The 15,926-nt window shown below is 57.6% G+C and overlaps 1 protein-coding gene across 1 annotated transcript in view; it reads left to right on the plus strand.

Annotated features, from left to right (window-relative positions):
- PLXND1 (plexin D1) overlaps positions 1–15,926 on the plus strand; it is a 56,801-nt gene that overhangs the window by 23,306 nt on the left and 17,569 nt on the right. Inside the window, exons 5-16 of the mRNA XM_005870125.1 lie at positions 39–170; positions 451–551; positions 650–779; positions 2,025–2,202; positions 2,383–2,491; positions 2,913–3,015; positions 9,224–9,328; positions 12,095–12,184; positions 12,393–12,486; positions 13,633–13,787; positions 14,562–14,713; positions 15,795–15,894. Of these exons, the coding sequence (XP_005870187.1) occupies positions 39–170; positions 451–551; positions 650–779; positions 2,025–2,202; positions 2,383–2,491; positions 2,913–3,015; positions 9,224–9,328; positions 12,095–12,184; positions 12,393–12,486; positions 13,633–13,787; positions 14,562–14,713; positions 15,795–15,894 (1,449 nt within the window). The remainder of the gene's footprint in view (positions 1–38; positions 171–450; positions 552–649; positions 780–2,024; positions 2,203–2,382; positions 2,492–2,912; positions 3,016–9,223; positions 9,329–12,094; positions 12,185–12,392; positions 12,487–13,632; positions 13,788–14,561; positions 14,714–15,794; positions 15,895–15,926) is intronic.

Raw genomic sequence — 15,926 nt, forward strand, 5'->3', positions numbered from 1 at the left:
CCAGCACACCATCACCCTGACCACCCCCACCTCCGCAGATCAACCTGAATGAGAGCATGCAGGTGGTCAGCCGGCGGGTGGTGACGGTGGCCTACGGGGAGCCGGTGCACCACGTCATGCAGTTTGACCCAGCAGACCCTGGCTACCTTTACCTGATGACGTCCCACCAGGTAAGGCCAGTGCCCCGGCCTGACAAGGTCCCAGGATGAGCTGAGCTGTCCTGCTTGCCTGGCTTTTGCACACACTGTTTCTCCCGCCAGGACCACCCCAGTCCCCCACCTCCTTTGCCTGCTCACCCTTCACCTCCCAGTGCAGGGAAGCCTTATTCCCATGTTACCCCCGTCATAGTGTCGAGCCTCAGTTTCCCCCGCCTCTCATGGCCCTCACAGGCCAAGTCCCCTGGGAGGGGCTGGCAGCCTCACTGAGCTGGGCCCCTGCCTCTGCCTCCAGATGGTTAGGGTGAAAGTCGCTGCGTGTGCCGTGCACACCACCTGTGGGGACTGCGTGGGTGCGGCCGATGCCTACTGCGGCTGGTGTGCCCTGGAGACACGGTGAGGCCCCGGGCAGGGGCAGGGGCAGGGGCTGGGCCCGGGATGCTGCAGCAGGAAAGCAGCCCACAGGGGTCCTGACATGTGTCCTGCCGCTCCAGGTGCACCCTGCAGCAGGACTGCGCCAACTCCAGCCAGCAGCACTTCTGGACCAGCGCCAGCGAGGGCCCCGGCCGCTGTCCCACCATGACAGTCCTGCCTGCTGAGATTGATGTGCGCCAGGAGTACCCAGTGAGTTTTGGGGGGCAGGACCCACTGTGGGGGGATACAGAGTGGGGAGCTGCCCTTCACCTGGCACCCAAGCCCTGAGAGGTGGGGACTCCTGCCCGTAGTGCCCCTGGGACCCGGAAATAATAATACAGTGAGAACGGCTGGCTTTCCTGAGCCCTTACCGAGTGTCAGGACGTGCTGTGTGCATGGTGGTCGCCTCTGGTCGGCCCCACAGCACTCTATGCAGCGGATGCTCTTTACGTCCCCATTTTACAGACGAGGAAACAGGCACAGAGGGGTACAGGCCATATAGCTAGGGAGTAGCTGAGCTGGGAGTTGAACTCAAGTGGGCAGGCTCCAGAGTCCCAGGAAGGAGGGGCAAGTTGTAGGATGGGAGGAGAATGAACCCCGCCCCCCCCACCTTTCTGTCTTTTTCCAGCCCCAGAACAAGGGAGGGGGTAGAGGGACCACCGAGTGCCAGGCTGCTATTTCTCGTTCTCAGAATCAGATGACTCTGTAGCGTGGGGGCAATTGGGTAGCCTGTGCCCAGGAGGGCCTAGCGCTACCTCAGCCCCTCCCCACCCATAGCAGGCAGCGTCGGGGCAGGAGTCCTTCCAGACCCTGGCAAAGAGCTGGGGCAGAGGGACAGACGGGCCTGAGGCCTACCCCGCCCTGCCCTCAGTGACCTCTCTGGCGTTGGGTGTCCTCATCTGTCACCTGTTTCAGACAAAACCCTGGCCCTTGAGGGACTGACATGCTCATGGGGTGAGAGAAAATGAGCAAGGCAGATGGTCAAGATGGTGATAAGTGCCATGGAGAAGAAAGCAGGACAGAGAGAGGGGTGGAGGTGGAGTCGGGGGTGCTGACATTTTAGACCAGATCAGGATGGGGGGCCTCCCCGCAAAGGTGACATCCGAGCAAAGATGTGAAGTAGGTGAGCCAAGCCGAGTATCTGGGGAGAGTATTCTGGGCAGAGGGAACTGCCAGTGCAAGGGCACTGAGGTGAGAACGAGATTGGAGGATTTGAGAGAGTATTAGCGGATGGGCTCAGAGAGGTCATGGGCCAGATCTTGCGGAGCCTCCTTGGCTACTGTAAGATGAGTTTCATTTTGCAGATAGGGAAACTGAAGCCCCTTGGTCACATGCAGGCTGCAACATAGAGTCCTAGCCACCCGCCCCCGCCATTGGTTCTCCCGGGGTGGCTAGGTTGGGGGCGGGGCTATAAGGGGTGGGCCTGCCCCCCAGCTAAGGGTCCTTCGCCTCCAGGGCATGATCCTCCAGATCTCTGGCAGCCTGCCCGGCCTCAGTGGCATGGAGATGGCCTGTGACTACGGGAACAATATCCGTACTGTGGCCCGGGTCCCAGGCCCTGCCTTCGGCCACCAGATCGCCTACTGCAACCTCTTACCCAAGGACCAGTTCCCGCCCTTCCCGCCACACCAAGGTAAGCTCTCCGTTCACTGGACTGTGGAGACAGCCATCTGGGGTTCCTCAGATGCCCAGCCCCGAAGGGGTGCAATGGTGGATCTCAGGCATGGGGGTCTTTATGTCACAGACTCTGATGTCAGTGGAGACCCCTCTACCCCCTTGTCCTTCTCCCCCTGGATCCCCTGATCCATTCCAGACCATGTGACCGTGGAGATGTCTGTGAGGGTCAACGGGCGGAACATCGTCAGGGCCAATTTCACCATCTACGACTGCAGCCGCATCGGACAAGTGTACCCCCACACAGCGTGAGTGGGGCGGGGGCTAGCTTCCAGGTGGTGGGAGGTTTTCACTCGTGGGGAAGCCTTTGGAAGAAAAATGATAGTGTCCTAGAGGCAGAAAGGCCCCTCAGCTGTTCACTTGCCAACTCATTTAGACAAACTATTCTCACCTTGGTGCCTGGGTTCTGTGAGCACCTAGGCTGGTAGGGGCAGAGAAAAGTGCTTTGAGTACTCTTAATTTAGTCTCCTGAAGGTTCTGCTTGCCCATTCCCTTCTTGCATACCTCTTGCGGTGGGGAACTCACTACGCTACGAAGTGCACAGCCCTTCCTGGCAGCTCTGATGATGAGGAAGACCTTCCCTGGTGCTGGGATCTGCCTCCTGGGTTGCCGTGGTGAGGGGCCGGGGTGGAGTGAGGGTTGAGAGCTGAGTATCCCCTTGTCTTCCAGCTGCACCAGCTGCCTGTCCACACAGTGGCCCTGTTTCTGGTGCACCCAGCAGCACACCTGTGTCTCCAACCAGTCTCGGTGCGAGGCCTCACCAAATCCTACGGTAAGCCAGGCCTGGGCTGCCCTCTGCCTCCACTATTTCATCACCTCTTTTTTTTTTTTTTTTTCCTTTTCATTTAATATGTTGAAAACATTTCCACGTCATTGAATTTTCTTCTTTGGCACCAGATTGCACAGCTGTGCCGTGCCGGTCACATAGCAGCGCATTTCACCAATCCCTGTTGTTGGCCATGCTGATTGCTTTTTGCCTGCCAGTGCAGCCAGGGCACCGTACGCATCCTTGATTATTCCCTGCAGACCAGTCCTTAGAAGTGGCACTTTGGGGTGAAAGTGAGGCTATATTTTTTACACCTTTAGCTCAGCTGCCCTCCAGAAAGCCTGAGCCAGTTCGTACTCCCAGCTGCAGTAGGAGGGCCCCTTTCTGCACATCGTGCCAGGACTGACTAGGGTTTAACTTCACCTTGAATATTTTCACCAGTCCTAGGGGGCCAGGGAGTAGCAGACTGGTGATTTGAATCCAAACCCCTCTTTCCAAGACCATGTTCTTCCCATTTCCCCCCCATGAGCTGGGCTGAAAGGCCCGTGTTTTGGTCTCCCCATTGGCCCTGGGCACCCGGAGTAGGGGGTGCCAGGCTCTTCCTGGGTGGAGAGGACACGCTGCCTCAGGAACACATGTTCCCAGGCTCTTTTGCTCATGCTGGTCCCTTGGGCTCCACGGGCTGATTCTGCAATGGCTATGGGCCGGGCCCTCCCCGGTGCTACGGGGTAGATAGGCTTAATTAATGGTACCAGGGCCCGGTGTGGTGGTAGAGTGGGGAACAGGAGGAAAAATACAAATGGAAATGCGACATACCTTTTGTTGGTTGTTTCTGGGGTGAGTTCACTTGCAGGGTGACCTCTTACGTTTGCCCAAGAGCCTCCCAGGCTATTCCAAGCCGTGTGCCAGGAATGACCAAATGGGGTGCCGGAGACTTTGGCTGGGGTGGTAATGCCCAGCCAGATGGGATGACTGGACTGGGGATGGGGGACCGTAGGGTCCTGAGGCCACAGCTCATCTCCTGCCAGACCTGGCTGCTGGCCCTCTGTTTTGGATGAGGGCTGCAAGGGACCAGGGTGAGGTCCTGAGTATCTGCCTGCAGTTCATCTCTCTAGGAAAGGGATGTTTCTGCCCATTTTCCAGATGGCACAACTGAGGTAGCCAATATGAACCAGGGGCTGGCTCCCAGCAGGAGGAGGTCCCTGGGGCTCCATTCTAGACATGGATCCTAGGAAGCAGCTCCAGCCTCTTGGCACTGGACTCAGATAATCTTGTCAAGAATCTTTGAACCTTGTCTGCCCACACTCTTCCGGTTCCAGCCCCTCCGGCCTGAGCCTCAGACGGGCTCTGAGGAAGGGGAGACCACCCGGAGCAGTGCCTGACTGAGAGCAGTGAGGCAGTCATGTGGATTTCTGTGCTGGGAGAGAGCCAGTGGAGGCTGCGTGGCCAGACCACAGGGGAGGCCCCAAGCCTCTGCAGGACGTTGGGATTTCCAGCCTGGACTGACCAGGACTCCTGCTCTTGTTTGGGGTCCACATCTTCCAGCCCCCAGTCCAGGGCTGTGCACACAGCAGGGACTCAGTGAATGCCAGCAGGAAGCATTTGAGCTGGCAGCCTGTCCCTAGAAGGGTGGTGGGGTGAGAGGGACCCAGTCTCAACCCAGTGTGTTTAGCATTTATTAAATATCTGTTGTATGCCTGAGTCTGGGCACTGGGAGAGAACCCAGTGAGGCATAGTTCTGCCCTCCCCATCATGAGCCAAGACCTGAGTTGTGAGTTGTGGCTGTATGGCTCTGGGCCAGCCACCAAACCTCTCTGTGCCTGCTTCCCCATCTGTAAGATGGGACCTATTTCAGAGGCTGCACCTGTAAGGGACCAGCTTCATACTGGGCACATAGTAGGTGCTCAGGAAAAGGCGAGGTGGGACAGGAGGACTTCTTTGCGAAGGGCCCTTTGTGCCAGGAGCTCACCAGCTGGAGGTGTTTCTTTGGCGGTGCCCTCATAACCCCAGACCTGTGCTCGGTGGGTCAGGAGGTGGGGTGGGGGCACAGAGAGGGCCTGTCTTAAAGGATTATGGTAATCCAGCAGGAGAAGAGGCAGCCCCCGCCCTGGGCCTGCAGGAGGCCCTGACCGATGCTTAATTTGCCATCTAATTGAGTGCCAGTTAGCAGTGGAGGCGCCATGCCTGTGGTCGGCGGCAGGCACAGGGTCGGAACATCCTTCTGGGCCCCTCAGGAGCTGGGAGGAGGCGGTGGTCGTAGCCAGGCCTGGGCGGTGTCCCTGGGAAGCAGGTGCGAGGGCTGAGTCTTGGGTCACTTCCCTATTTCCTCCCAGGCCCCAGAGGAAGGAAGTGGGGGCGTAGAGGATGCTGGGGGCAGGGATTCAGCTTTTCCGAGGAGGTGGGGAGAGAGAGGAATGCGGCCACGTCTTCCACTTTCAGTTGTCCACGGGACGGCGTGGCCTCCCTGAGGGTGGCTTCCCCAAGGAGGTGTGACTTCAGGCCTTAGGAGCAAGGAGGGCCGGCAGGTGGAAGGGCGGCTCCCTTGGTGGGGAGCCTGGAGGGACGCCTTCCTGAGGAGCCAGTGGAATGAGGGTTTGGTAGGAATGTGGGGCAGTTTAGGGGGAGGATGGGACCGAGGAGAGGTAGGGAGAGGGAACAGGTCAGTGGGCCAGGGTGTCTGGGCCGGTCAGTGCTCCCTTCATTGGGATACCAGTTCTCTGCCCTTGAACTTGGGAGAGAACATGGGAGAGGCTGTGAGCTCCAGCAGAGGGACAGGTCAGGCCCTCTGTGAAGCAGCACACGCTGGGCTCACGCTGGCTTATTGTGGCTCCCCGCCTTGCTGCCCAGCATCTGTCCCCACTCCCCATCTCCCTCCTGAGCCTGCAGCTGTGCCCTGAACTTCCTCCAGCAAAGGGAGAAGCCACTTGGCTTGGTTTGGTTGCAAGTAGGGAAGCCCTAGTTCAGTGATGGCGAACCTATGACATGCATGTCAGAGGTGACACGCGAACTCATTTTCTTGGTTGATTTTTCTTTGTTAAATGGCATTTACATATATAAAATAAATATAAAAAATATAAGTCTTTGTTTTACTATGGTTGCAAATATCAAAAAATTTCTATATGTGACACGGCACCAGAGTTAAGTTAGGGTTTTTCAAAATGCTGACACGCCGAGCTCAAAAGGTTCGCCATCACTGCTCTAGTTCAAGCTGGCCTCAGCCCCAACAGGATTAACTGACCCATGTGAGTGAAAGGCTGGGAGGGTGGCATCACCGTCAGGCACAACTGGATCCAGGGGCTCCAGAAGGTGGTCGGGGCCTCCCCACCCCTCTGGGTGGGCGCCATGCTCAGCAGGTCATTCCTCCTGGCAGCAAGATGGGCTCAGCTACTTCAGGCTGCTCCCCATCCCCTTAGCCCTGGGAAACAAGGAGAGCTTTCATTGGTTCTGGCTGGGGTGGCTCAGTTGGTTGAGCACCGTCCTGTGCACTGAAAGCTTGCCGGATTGATTCCCAGTCCTGACTGGGTTGTGGCTTTGATCCCCAGTCGGAGCAGGTGCAGAAGGCAACCCATCGATGTTTCTCTCTCTCCCCATCCCTCCCACCCCTTTCTCATCCCCTCCCTCTCCCTCCTCCTCCCCCTCTCTCCCTTTTTCTAAGCATGTCTTCAGGTGAGGGTTTTTAAAAAAAGAAGAGCTTTCATTGGTTCTGCAGAAGTCCAATAGATGAGTCTCACTGGCTGAACAAGGGTTCCCTACATTCTCTGAACCAATTGCTGAGGCCAGGGTGGTCTGGGCACCCACCCATCCCCGAGGCTGGGTTGAGTCAGTCTTCCCAAACCGGAGGGCTGGGTTTGGGGGAAGTTCCCCAAAGGCCAAGCCAGAGTTGGAGGCAGATGGTCGTGGTGGGGGCCAGCAGCAGACACACCTGCTGCCCCCATGGAGGCTTAGCTGACCCTGGGGGAGGCACTGGAGGAGGGCAAAACTGAGCCAGCTCTCAGCCTTGGTTCTACTCAGTAGAATGCGTTCAAACATCCAAGTTGCCCGGGGTTATAGGGGTCAAGGAGAGTCAGGGTCCCCTCAGAGATGGCCCCACATCATTCCCTCTGGAGGGCCTTTTATGGGAGCCCCCCTCTGTTGACCTTCACCCCTAGACTCTTCTGTTGGCCACCTACCCATGGGTAGGGAGGAGCTGGGGGGACAGAGCCGCTGGTCTCCAGCCAGCTGCAAAGCAGAACTGGCGGCAGCTGGGAAACCTAATTGAGAACATGTGGGTTCCATTCCCTGGAATTCCATGGTGTTCACACGAGACAGCACAGGACAACGACTCAGAGAGGGACAGCGACTTGTGTGTGCTCACACAGGGGGCTGGACACCAGCCCCACCTCCCAGCCATGCACCGTCAGCTCAGGGGGCCTCACCAGGGCCTGAGTGTGTTGCTTCTTCAGCTGAGGCCCTGTGCTCTGCACCAGGCACAGCTCCCAAGGAAACCCCCCCGTTGGGGCGACGTTTCTGGCCTGGTGGTCAGCAAAAGGTCTGGACAACTAGAGCCCTCTTGTGCTGCACATTCCATCTCGGGCAAACCATTACTTCTCTGTGCCTCGATTTCCTGTCTGTCAAATGGGTATGATGATAGTACCTACTTCCTAGGGTTAAGGGAAGGAGGATTTGGTGTAAAGATACAGGGCCAGGTGCGGAGAACTGTCCCGGTGCACAGTGAGGTCTGTGTGAGTCGTGGCTGCCACTGTCATTGGCATGATCATTAGTGATTATTGGCCTTGGCATCCCCTCAAGGTCAGGTTTGATGCGAGACCCCTGAGGTTCCCTTCAAGGAGCTCCCTGTCTGATTAACACTAAGGAGAAAAGGCCTCCACCTTCCCTCCCTTGACGCCTTTGACTCTGGCTGGTGACCTCAAGGTGACAGATGGATCATCATGTTTCCAAACCCTTCCCCAACCAGATTTGGGCAGGAGGAGCGCAGAGCAGGCAGCCCCTGGGCCGAAGGGTGGCTGGCCCCTTAGGATGGCTGTGGTTGCTCCAGGGTCCCCTATGCTCCCCTCTCTCAGGGTCCCAGCAGGTGAGGCTCTCAGAGTTTGAAGAGGCAGGACCTGGCCCACCAGGAACCCAGGGCAGGATTGGAGCTCCAAACTTCCCAGCTCAGAGAGGCCACTAAGTTGGCACGGTGGGCACAGCCCTGGTCTCTGCCCCTCAGCCTGGGCCTCAGTTTCTGGCCTGAGAGTGACAGATGGGAGTTCAAAGACCAGCTCTGCCCTCTGACCTCAGGCCACCCCCACCTCTCTGAACCCCAGATTCTTTTTTTTATATGTATTTTTTAAAAATATATTTTTATTGATTTTAGAGAGGAGGGGAGAGGGAGAGATAGAAACATCAATGCTGAGAGAGAATCATTGATCGGCTGTCTCCTGTATGAAAGCCCGGGCATGTGCCCTGACCTGGAATCGAACCGTGACCTCCTGGTTCATGGGTCAACGCTCAACCACTGAGCCACACCGGACAGGCATGAACCTCAGGTTCTTGCCTGCTCATCTTTCCTCCCTTCCTCCCTTCCTTTTTTGAAATAGCCTTAGTGGCTCCGCCTCTGCCATGGGAATGATGATGCCCAGGCCCTCCCTGGGATTCTGGGAGCTGGCGCCTCTGCCCAGGGCTGTGACTCGAGCCTAGGCAGCGGGAAAGGCTGTCCACTGGAGCCTGGTGGCACCAGGACCTTCACAGCCCGTTTCTCATGGGCCATTCCGAAGTCCGGTTTCTTTTCTCTGAATCATTAATGTGTGTCATCTGAAAACTGGCATTCCAGAGCTGGGTGGGGTCTTGGGGTGTGGGCACAGCCCCCATTTTACAGGGGCCGATCCTCAACCTCAGCCTCCTGGCCTCCTCTCAGAGGCATGGGAGGGATCCAGTTCTACCACTTGACGGGTCATGTTATCGCTCTGTGCCTCAGTTTCCTCATCTGTAAAATGGGGCCAGTACACCTTCCTGCCCATGGAGTTGCCATGAGGATCAAATGAGAGGGTTGGGACTCACTGGCATGTTGCCCTCAGTGCTGGTGGATCGTACAGTTTCGTTGCTAGTGTTTTCTCACACCAGCTGACTGGTATCTCCTCGGGGAGGCAGGACTGCATGGGCAGGCCGGGTGGCCATGAAGCCGTCTCTTCTGAAATGCCTCCTCGGTCAACTCCACCTCCTTGTGTTTTGCCTGCAGAGCCCTCAGGACTGCCCCCAGATCCTGCCTTCACCCCTGGTACCCATGCCCACAGGCAGCTCCCAGACCATCCCAGTGCGTCTGGCTAACGCTGCCTTCTTCCAGGTGAGTGGAGGCCAGGCCAGGTTGGAGGGGGCGGGAGGCTGGGAGAGCTACGTCCCAGTGGGGCCCCGTGCTGTGGGCCCACCACCCATGTTTTGGTTTCCTTGCTCTGAGTTTCCAGGTTCTGTTAGAGAAAGCCCTGCTCTGGTTGCACAGAAAAGAAAAAGGGAAGTGGGTGGTGAGGCCCTAGTGATGGCGAACCTATGACACGCGTGTCAGAGGTGACACGCGAACTCATTTTTTTGGTTGATTTTTCTTTGTTAAATGGCATTTAAATATATAAAGTAAATATCAAAAATATAAGTCTTTGTTTTACTATGGTTGCAAATATCAAAAAATTTCTATATGTGACACAGCACCAGAGTTAAGTTAGGGTTTTTCAAAATGCTGACCCGCCGAGCTCAAAAGGTTCGCCATCACTGGCCTAGGCCAAGGGGACAGCAGCCACCAGCAGCCTAAGGGGAACCCTGGCCAGGACCCACTGGGCATCAGAATGCTGGGTCCAGGACCCCCAGACTCCCCTACCCTCTTAAGATCCTGGCAGAGCTGGGCCATAGCCCATGGTGGGCACTGCCCATGTGTACCCCGCCCTGCCCCACCCCCAGGCTGAACTGTGACCCTGGACACATCTCCCCAGGGGTGGGTGCCAGTCTTCCCTGGAGAAAGGCCAGAGAACCCCCTGCCGCCCCACGCTCCCTGGTCCACATGGGGAAAAGGAGGTCCAGAAAAGGGAAGTTGATGCCTCTGGGACATAGCACATCAGGCTAGACTCGTACCCAGGCCCTGGACTCCCGATCCAGTGCTCTTCCCTATAGCCAGCCTTCCCTCCCCCCACCTCCCATCTGGGCTGGGGGAGGGGATCTCGCCCCTTTCTGGGTCCCTTCTGGGTGGGAAGCGTTGATGAGTCCTGGAAGCCTGCCAGCCACCCCCTTCCCCACTCCGGGGTACTCGCCATCTGCCGCTTTCACAGGGAAGCTGGGCCTGTCGTCACTCGTGGGGGCCACGTGCTGGGCGTCCGGGATGTGGCTGGGCTGGAGCTCTGTGGGGGGCAGGCAGGGCCCTGCCCTTGGCCCTCACGCTCCACCCTGCAGTGGTTGGGGCTGAGCCTCCCAGAACTTCCAGGGTCTGGGTCCATGGGGAGCACCCTGCTGTTCCCCTGGGCTGCAGGAACCTGCCCTCGGGAGGCCCACGCCCTGGTTGGGTCCTGGCAGTTGCTTTCCGGCTATTCGGGGACACGAGTCTCCTTCACTGACCTCAGTGACCGGCCCTCCTTTCCTCAGGCTGCTCCTGAGCACTGAGGGTGGGAGTGGGCAGAGCCCCTGCCTGGCGTCTGCTGCAGCCCTGTTTGCTGAGCCTACACCCGGGGGCCCCCAGGACAGGCTGGACCTGCCGTCCCCCAGGTGGCCCAGGCCTGAGCTCAGGGACTCAAAAGGACAGACCCACCTCTCAGCTTAGCATCGCAGGGGACAAATGAGCTTTCAGCCCTGTCAACAGCCACTTTCCTGTGCTGGCTTCAGAGCGAGGGGGCGTGGGGGCAGGATAGGGGAAAGGTTGCTGACCTGCTTTCTCCGCAGAGTGTCACATCTGCCATTGATAGGTACACAAACAGGAAGTCCTGACACGTGGCTGCCCAACACTCATGAAACCCGAGTTTGTTCGCTCAGCAAATATTTGCTGATGCTGCTCCCCAGAAGCCCCGTGCTGGGCCAAGGGCAAGATGAGACTGGGGAATCGGGCCCTGTTTATTCACCCACCATTTATCGAGTGCCTTCTGCATACTAATAACAGCCAGCACATATTAGGCACCCACAGTGTACAACCTACTACAGATAACAATCTCCACTTTTCTCAGCAACCCTGCAAGAATAGGGAGGCTTGTTTCACTGCAGAGTTTAGAAAACCAAGGCTCAGAGAGGAAGACTGCATGCATAGGGTTGCACAGCTAGGAAGTAGCAGAGATGGGACTCAAACCCAGGCCTGTGTGAGGTAGAACCTGAGCTCTTTCAACTGCTGTCAGCTCCCCAGGTGTCAGAGGGATCTGGGTGAGGGGACAGGTGGGAACAGAGCCTGGGCATCGGGATAAGGGCAGTCCTTGGCGTGTAGGGTGGGGAGTAGGCTTTAGGAGCGTAATAGAACCTCTGCATGCACCCAAGTACTTACTGCTGAGTGAGTGACCATATGAGGATGCGCCCTGAATTGAGGGGGTCTGGGAAGGCTTGGAATGTGGGATATTTGAGCTGGATTTTGAAGACTGTGGAGTTTTGCTGGGTGATAAGAGGAGAGACAAACCTTTCGGGTGGAAGAATGGGCTTGGTCAAAGGCCTGAGGGCAGGACAGTCTGTGCTATGTCCAAGAGTGTCCTGTCTGCCTGGGGCATGGGCTTGTGGGGTGGGGTGTTAAGGTGTGGGTGTTAAGGTGTGGGCGTTAAGGTGTGGGTGTTAAGGTGTGGGTGTTAAGGTGTGGGGTGTTGAGCATGCTAAAGAGTTAGCACCTCACGAGCTGAGTAAAAGGCCATAAGGGGGTGTTGGAGAGGCTTTTAGTGACATGGAGCGCACAGGCCAAAGTTCTAGGAGTTCACGTACTCCTTGCCTCCCTCGAGCACTGGGCATGGAGGCAAGAAAGGACATTCTGGAGGAGGGTACAGCCCAGGCAAAGGCTGAGAGTAGGACCAAGCCCACGCTCCAGGGCAGTGGTCCATGAGGTCCTGATGGAGTTGGAGGGCAGGGGGTGCTGACCGGACTCTCCTCCCCACCCCCTTCTTTCCCACAGAGCGCAGCCCTTGAATGTAATTTTGGGCAGGAGGACATCTTTGCGGCCGTGTGGGTGAATGAATCAGCTGTGCTCTGTAACCAAGTGGTGGTGAGTGGTGTGGCTCCGGCAGGGGCAGGGGGTGGCCTGCACAAGTCCACGTGCTGCACTGTCTTCTCCCCATCTAACCTCCTGCTCCTGTTGGTCCCCCCCCCCCATTCCCAACAGCTCTGCCCTCAGCTATCTCCATGGCATCCTCTCCCCCAGCAGAGACCCGGACATCGTCTGCACCCCTCACGCTTTTCCCATCCTTTTGCAGCTGCACACGACCCAGAAGAGCCAGGTGTTTCCACTCAGCCTCCAACTAAAGGGACGGCCAGCTCGGTTCCTGGACAGCCCTGACCCCATGACAGGTTGGAGCCCCCATCCACCCACATGGCTCCAGGGGACTCAGCCACCATGGGTGGGCTCGGCCGTGGGGGGTCTCATTCCAGTGCTCACTGTACAGGCCCAGCTGCCCCCCCCCCCCCGCCATCCCTAATGCACACAGGCTCTCGATATACCTGTTCATTTAGTATTTATTTATTTACTTAAAGAGAAACAGCAGCCCAAAGATTTAATTTTTACTCAATTTACATACTCATCGGTTCGCTTGGGGCTCCACTCTGTGCCATTAATTTTTTTTAATTATTTAATTCTTTTATTGAATGTATTGTGGTGACATTGTAGTACGTAGGTATTGAGCAGCTGCTCTGGGCCAGGTACCACGCCCTCGGGTCACCTCCAAGCCAATGGCTGTGTAGCCTCGGGCGTGTCCTTGCCCTTCCCTCTCTGGGCCGCAGTGTCCCCAGGTGAACTGAGGGCACAGGACCTTTTGCAGGGGCCTCGGGGAGGATTTGCGGGGATGACGCACACAAAGCTAGCAGGTGCCTGGGGCACCATCAGCCCCCAAACGGTGGTTGGTGTCCTTACTCTCATCAGATGTTTGAATCAACTCTCCAAAGGCCTGTCTGTTCATGGGGAGTCTCAGACATCCCTCATGGGCATGGGCTCCCCACATCCCCACCACCGAGGCCTCAGACCCAGCCTGCACACCCTCCCTGGAGAACCCTCCCTGTAGGCCTTCTTGGGCCATTCCAAGGGTCTGCGGCCCGCAGAACCCACGTTGCTCAGTGTTTCCCAGCATCCCGGAGCTCCGCTGTGGGGTAAAAAGATCCACTCAGACCTGAGTGCACATCCCAGCTCCGTCACTCATAGGCTGTGTGACCTTGACCAGTCACTCGACCTCTCTGAGCCTCGTCTCTTGTCTGTCAAATGGGGCTAATAAACAGTTCCCATCGGATAGAATTGTGGTGGGGATGAACAATATGAACGAGGCTGTGGCTGTACTGGCCTTAGCACAGGCCCCAGAAGGTTTGGAGAAAGTACGAAGAACCTCCTGGGGTCCTGACCCTCAGAAACAGGGCCTGCCTGTGGGTGGGCACCACAGTGCGTGGGTGAGTGTGGAGGGGACAGCGGTAATGGGGCGCTGACCCCTGCTGCCTGCATGTCTTTCCCAGTGGAGGTCTATAACTGCGCCATGGGCAGCCCCGACTGTTCTCAGTGCCTGGGCCGGGAGGACCTGGGCCACCTGTGTGTGTGGAGCGACAGCTGTCGCCTTCGGGGGCCCCTGCAGCCCCTGCCTGGAGCCTGCCCTGCCCCCGAGATCCGGGCGGTAAGCACCCCCCCACCCCCATGGGAGCCCCTGCCTGTGCTCCCGCCCAGCACGCGTGCCTCACGCCCCGCACACTTGCACTGTTGCCTGTTGAACACCTGGGTGCTGGGCCTCTGCAGGCCTGGAGACATCGCAGTGAACAAAGCAGAGTGCCTGCCCTCAGGGAGCCCATGCTCTAGGCAGGGATGAGTAAGGAAATAAGTTATAGAGGAGGCGGCAAGGTCTACGGAGAAAAGTCGCAGGGCAGGGGCCTTGGGAGGCGGGTGGCGGAGATGCTGGACCGAGTGTCTCCAGTGTTATAGCAACGGCAGGGGGCATGGTGACAACTGAGGATGCCAGTTACTCCCAAGCCTCCGTTTTAATGAAGAAAAACGTCTCAGGGAATGATTCTGATTGCTCAGCCTGGGTGGGTCAGGGGAGGAGTCAGCCTGAGGCAGGGGCCCATCCCAGGCCCAGTCAGCTCTGGCTGGGATGCAGATCGTGTGGTCAGATGTGGTATCCTCAGGAGACCCGCCCCCCCCAATAGCATTGAGTCTGTCCATACTGTTATTAGACCCTAGTGGGCTTAATAACACACACACACACACACACACACACACGGACCCTCACTGGCAGCCCAGTGACCTGTGAGGTGACTAGCAATCCCAGCATTCTCAGAGCCTCCCCTAAGTGGCCGGTCTGTGCGGCCCCGCCTCCCCCTGGGTGCCTGTGACAGTGGCGGGGATCCCTGCCCGCATCCCAGCCTCAGAACCCTATTCTCTGGTCACCCGGCAGATTGAGCCCCTGAGTGGCCCCTTGGACGGTGGGACCCTGTTGACCATCCACGGCAGGAACCTGGGCCGGCGGCTCAGCGATGTGGCCCGTGGCGTGTGGATTGGCGGCGTGGCCTGTGAGCCACTGGCTGACAGATACACAGTGTCAGAGGAGTAAGTAGCAGGCAGTCCCTGGGGCAGTTTGAGTGACCCCGCCCCCCCCCCACACACACACCTGGCAGTGTCAACCTCATATCTGCCCTCCTTTCTCCCTTTGGCCATCCCACCCTCTTCAGCAGACACCCTTCTGTCCACCCCCCACCCCCAAAGTTGCTCACTCCGAGGTCTCCTGCCCTTTGCTGCTCGGGACACCACTCAACCTTCAAGTGCCCACTCCTCTGGGAAGCCCTCCCATGTTCCCCTAGACCCGTGGTCGGCAAACCGCGGCTCGAGAGCCACATGAGGCTCTTTGGCCCCTTGAGTGTGGCTCTTCCACAAAATACCACGTGCGGGCAAGCACGTACAGTGCGATTGAAACTTCGTGGCCCATGCGCAGAAGTGGGTTTTCGGAAAGGAGATAGACGAAACAAGTATACAAGAGGAGTGTGGATGGGAAAATTGGAAGGGGTCGACCTCAGCGAACGTCCAGTCACTGTAGACCAACTTCCACAGAAGCCTTGCTCTGATGAAAAAAAAAAAGAAAAAAAGCGCAGTTAAGAGAGTGTGTGGGCTGCTGGTGAGGTGCAGAGATCCGGGCCTGTAGCTATAGGCCTGGCCTGAGGGCTCTAGGATACCTTTGGGAGCAGGGAATGAACGAACTGGATATTGTTTCGGAGCCCATATGTCAGGCTTGCAGATAAGGCTACCAGCCCAGCAAATGTTCTGTGGTCACAGAACTTTCAAGTGTCCTAAGAGACTATCTTGCCTAACCCCTTGTCATATAGTTGCAGAATTGTGGGAAAATTGTAGAGTGGGAGGGGGGGGGTGTCCCTGGGAAGAGCCAGGATGACATTTGGGGGGGCTCAGTGGTTGTTTTCCAACTGATAGGGAACTCAGGGGGTAATGCCCTCAGGCGTGTCCCAGTTGAATGCCAGCCCCAGCTGTGAGTGGGAGGGACAGGTGGCTGAGTGCTAGGATGGGAAGCGCACACATCCTGGGGTGCAATTGCGGACATTGTTCAAGGGAGAAATGGGGCAGTGCCTGATAGGCCCCCATGACCCGCTAACTGCTCTCCTGACCAAAGCTGCCTCCCCAGGATTGTGTGTGTCACGGGGCCAGCCCCAGGGGCGTTCTCAGATGTGGTGACAGTGAACGTCTCCAAGGAGGGCAAGTCACGGGAGCGCTTCTCCTATGTGGTAAGGGAGGCCGCCGCCCACTGTCCCGCCCG

Source organism: Myotis brandtii, unplaced genomic scaffold (assembly GCF_000412655.1).
Source record: "Myotis brandtii unplaced genomic scaffold, ASM41265v1 scaffold312, whole genome shotgun sequence".
NCBI lineage: Eukaryota > Metazoa > Chordata > Mammalia > Chiroptera > Vespertilionidae > Myotis > Myotis brandtii.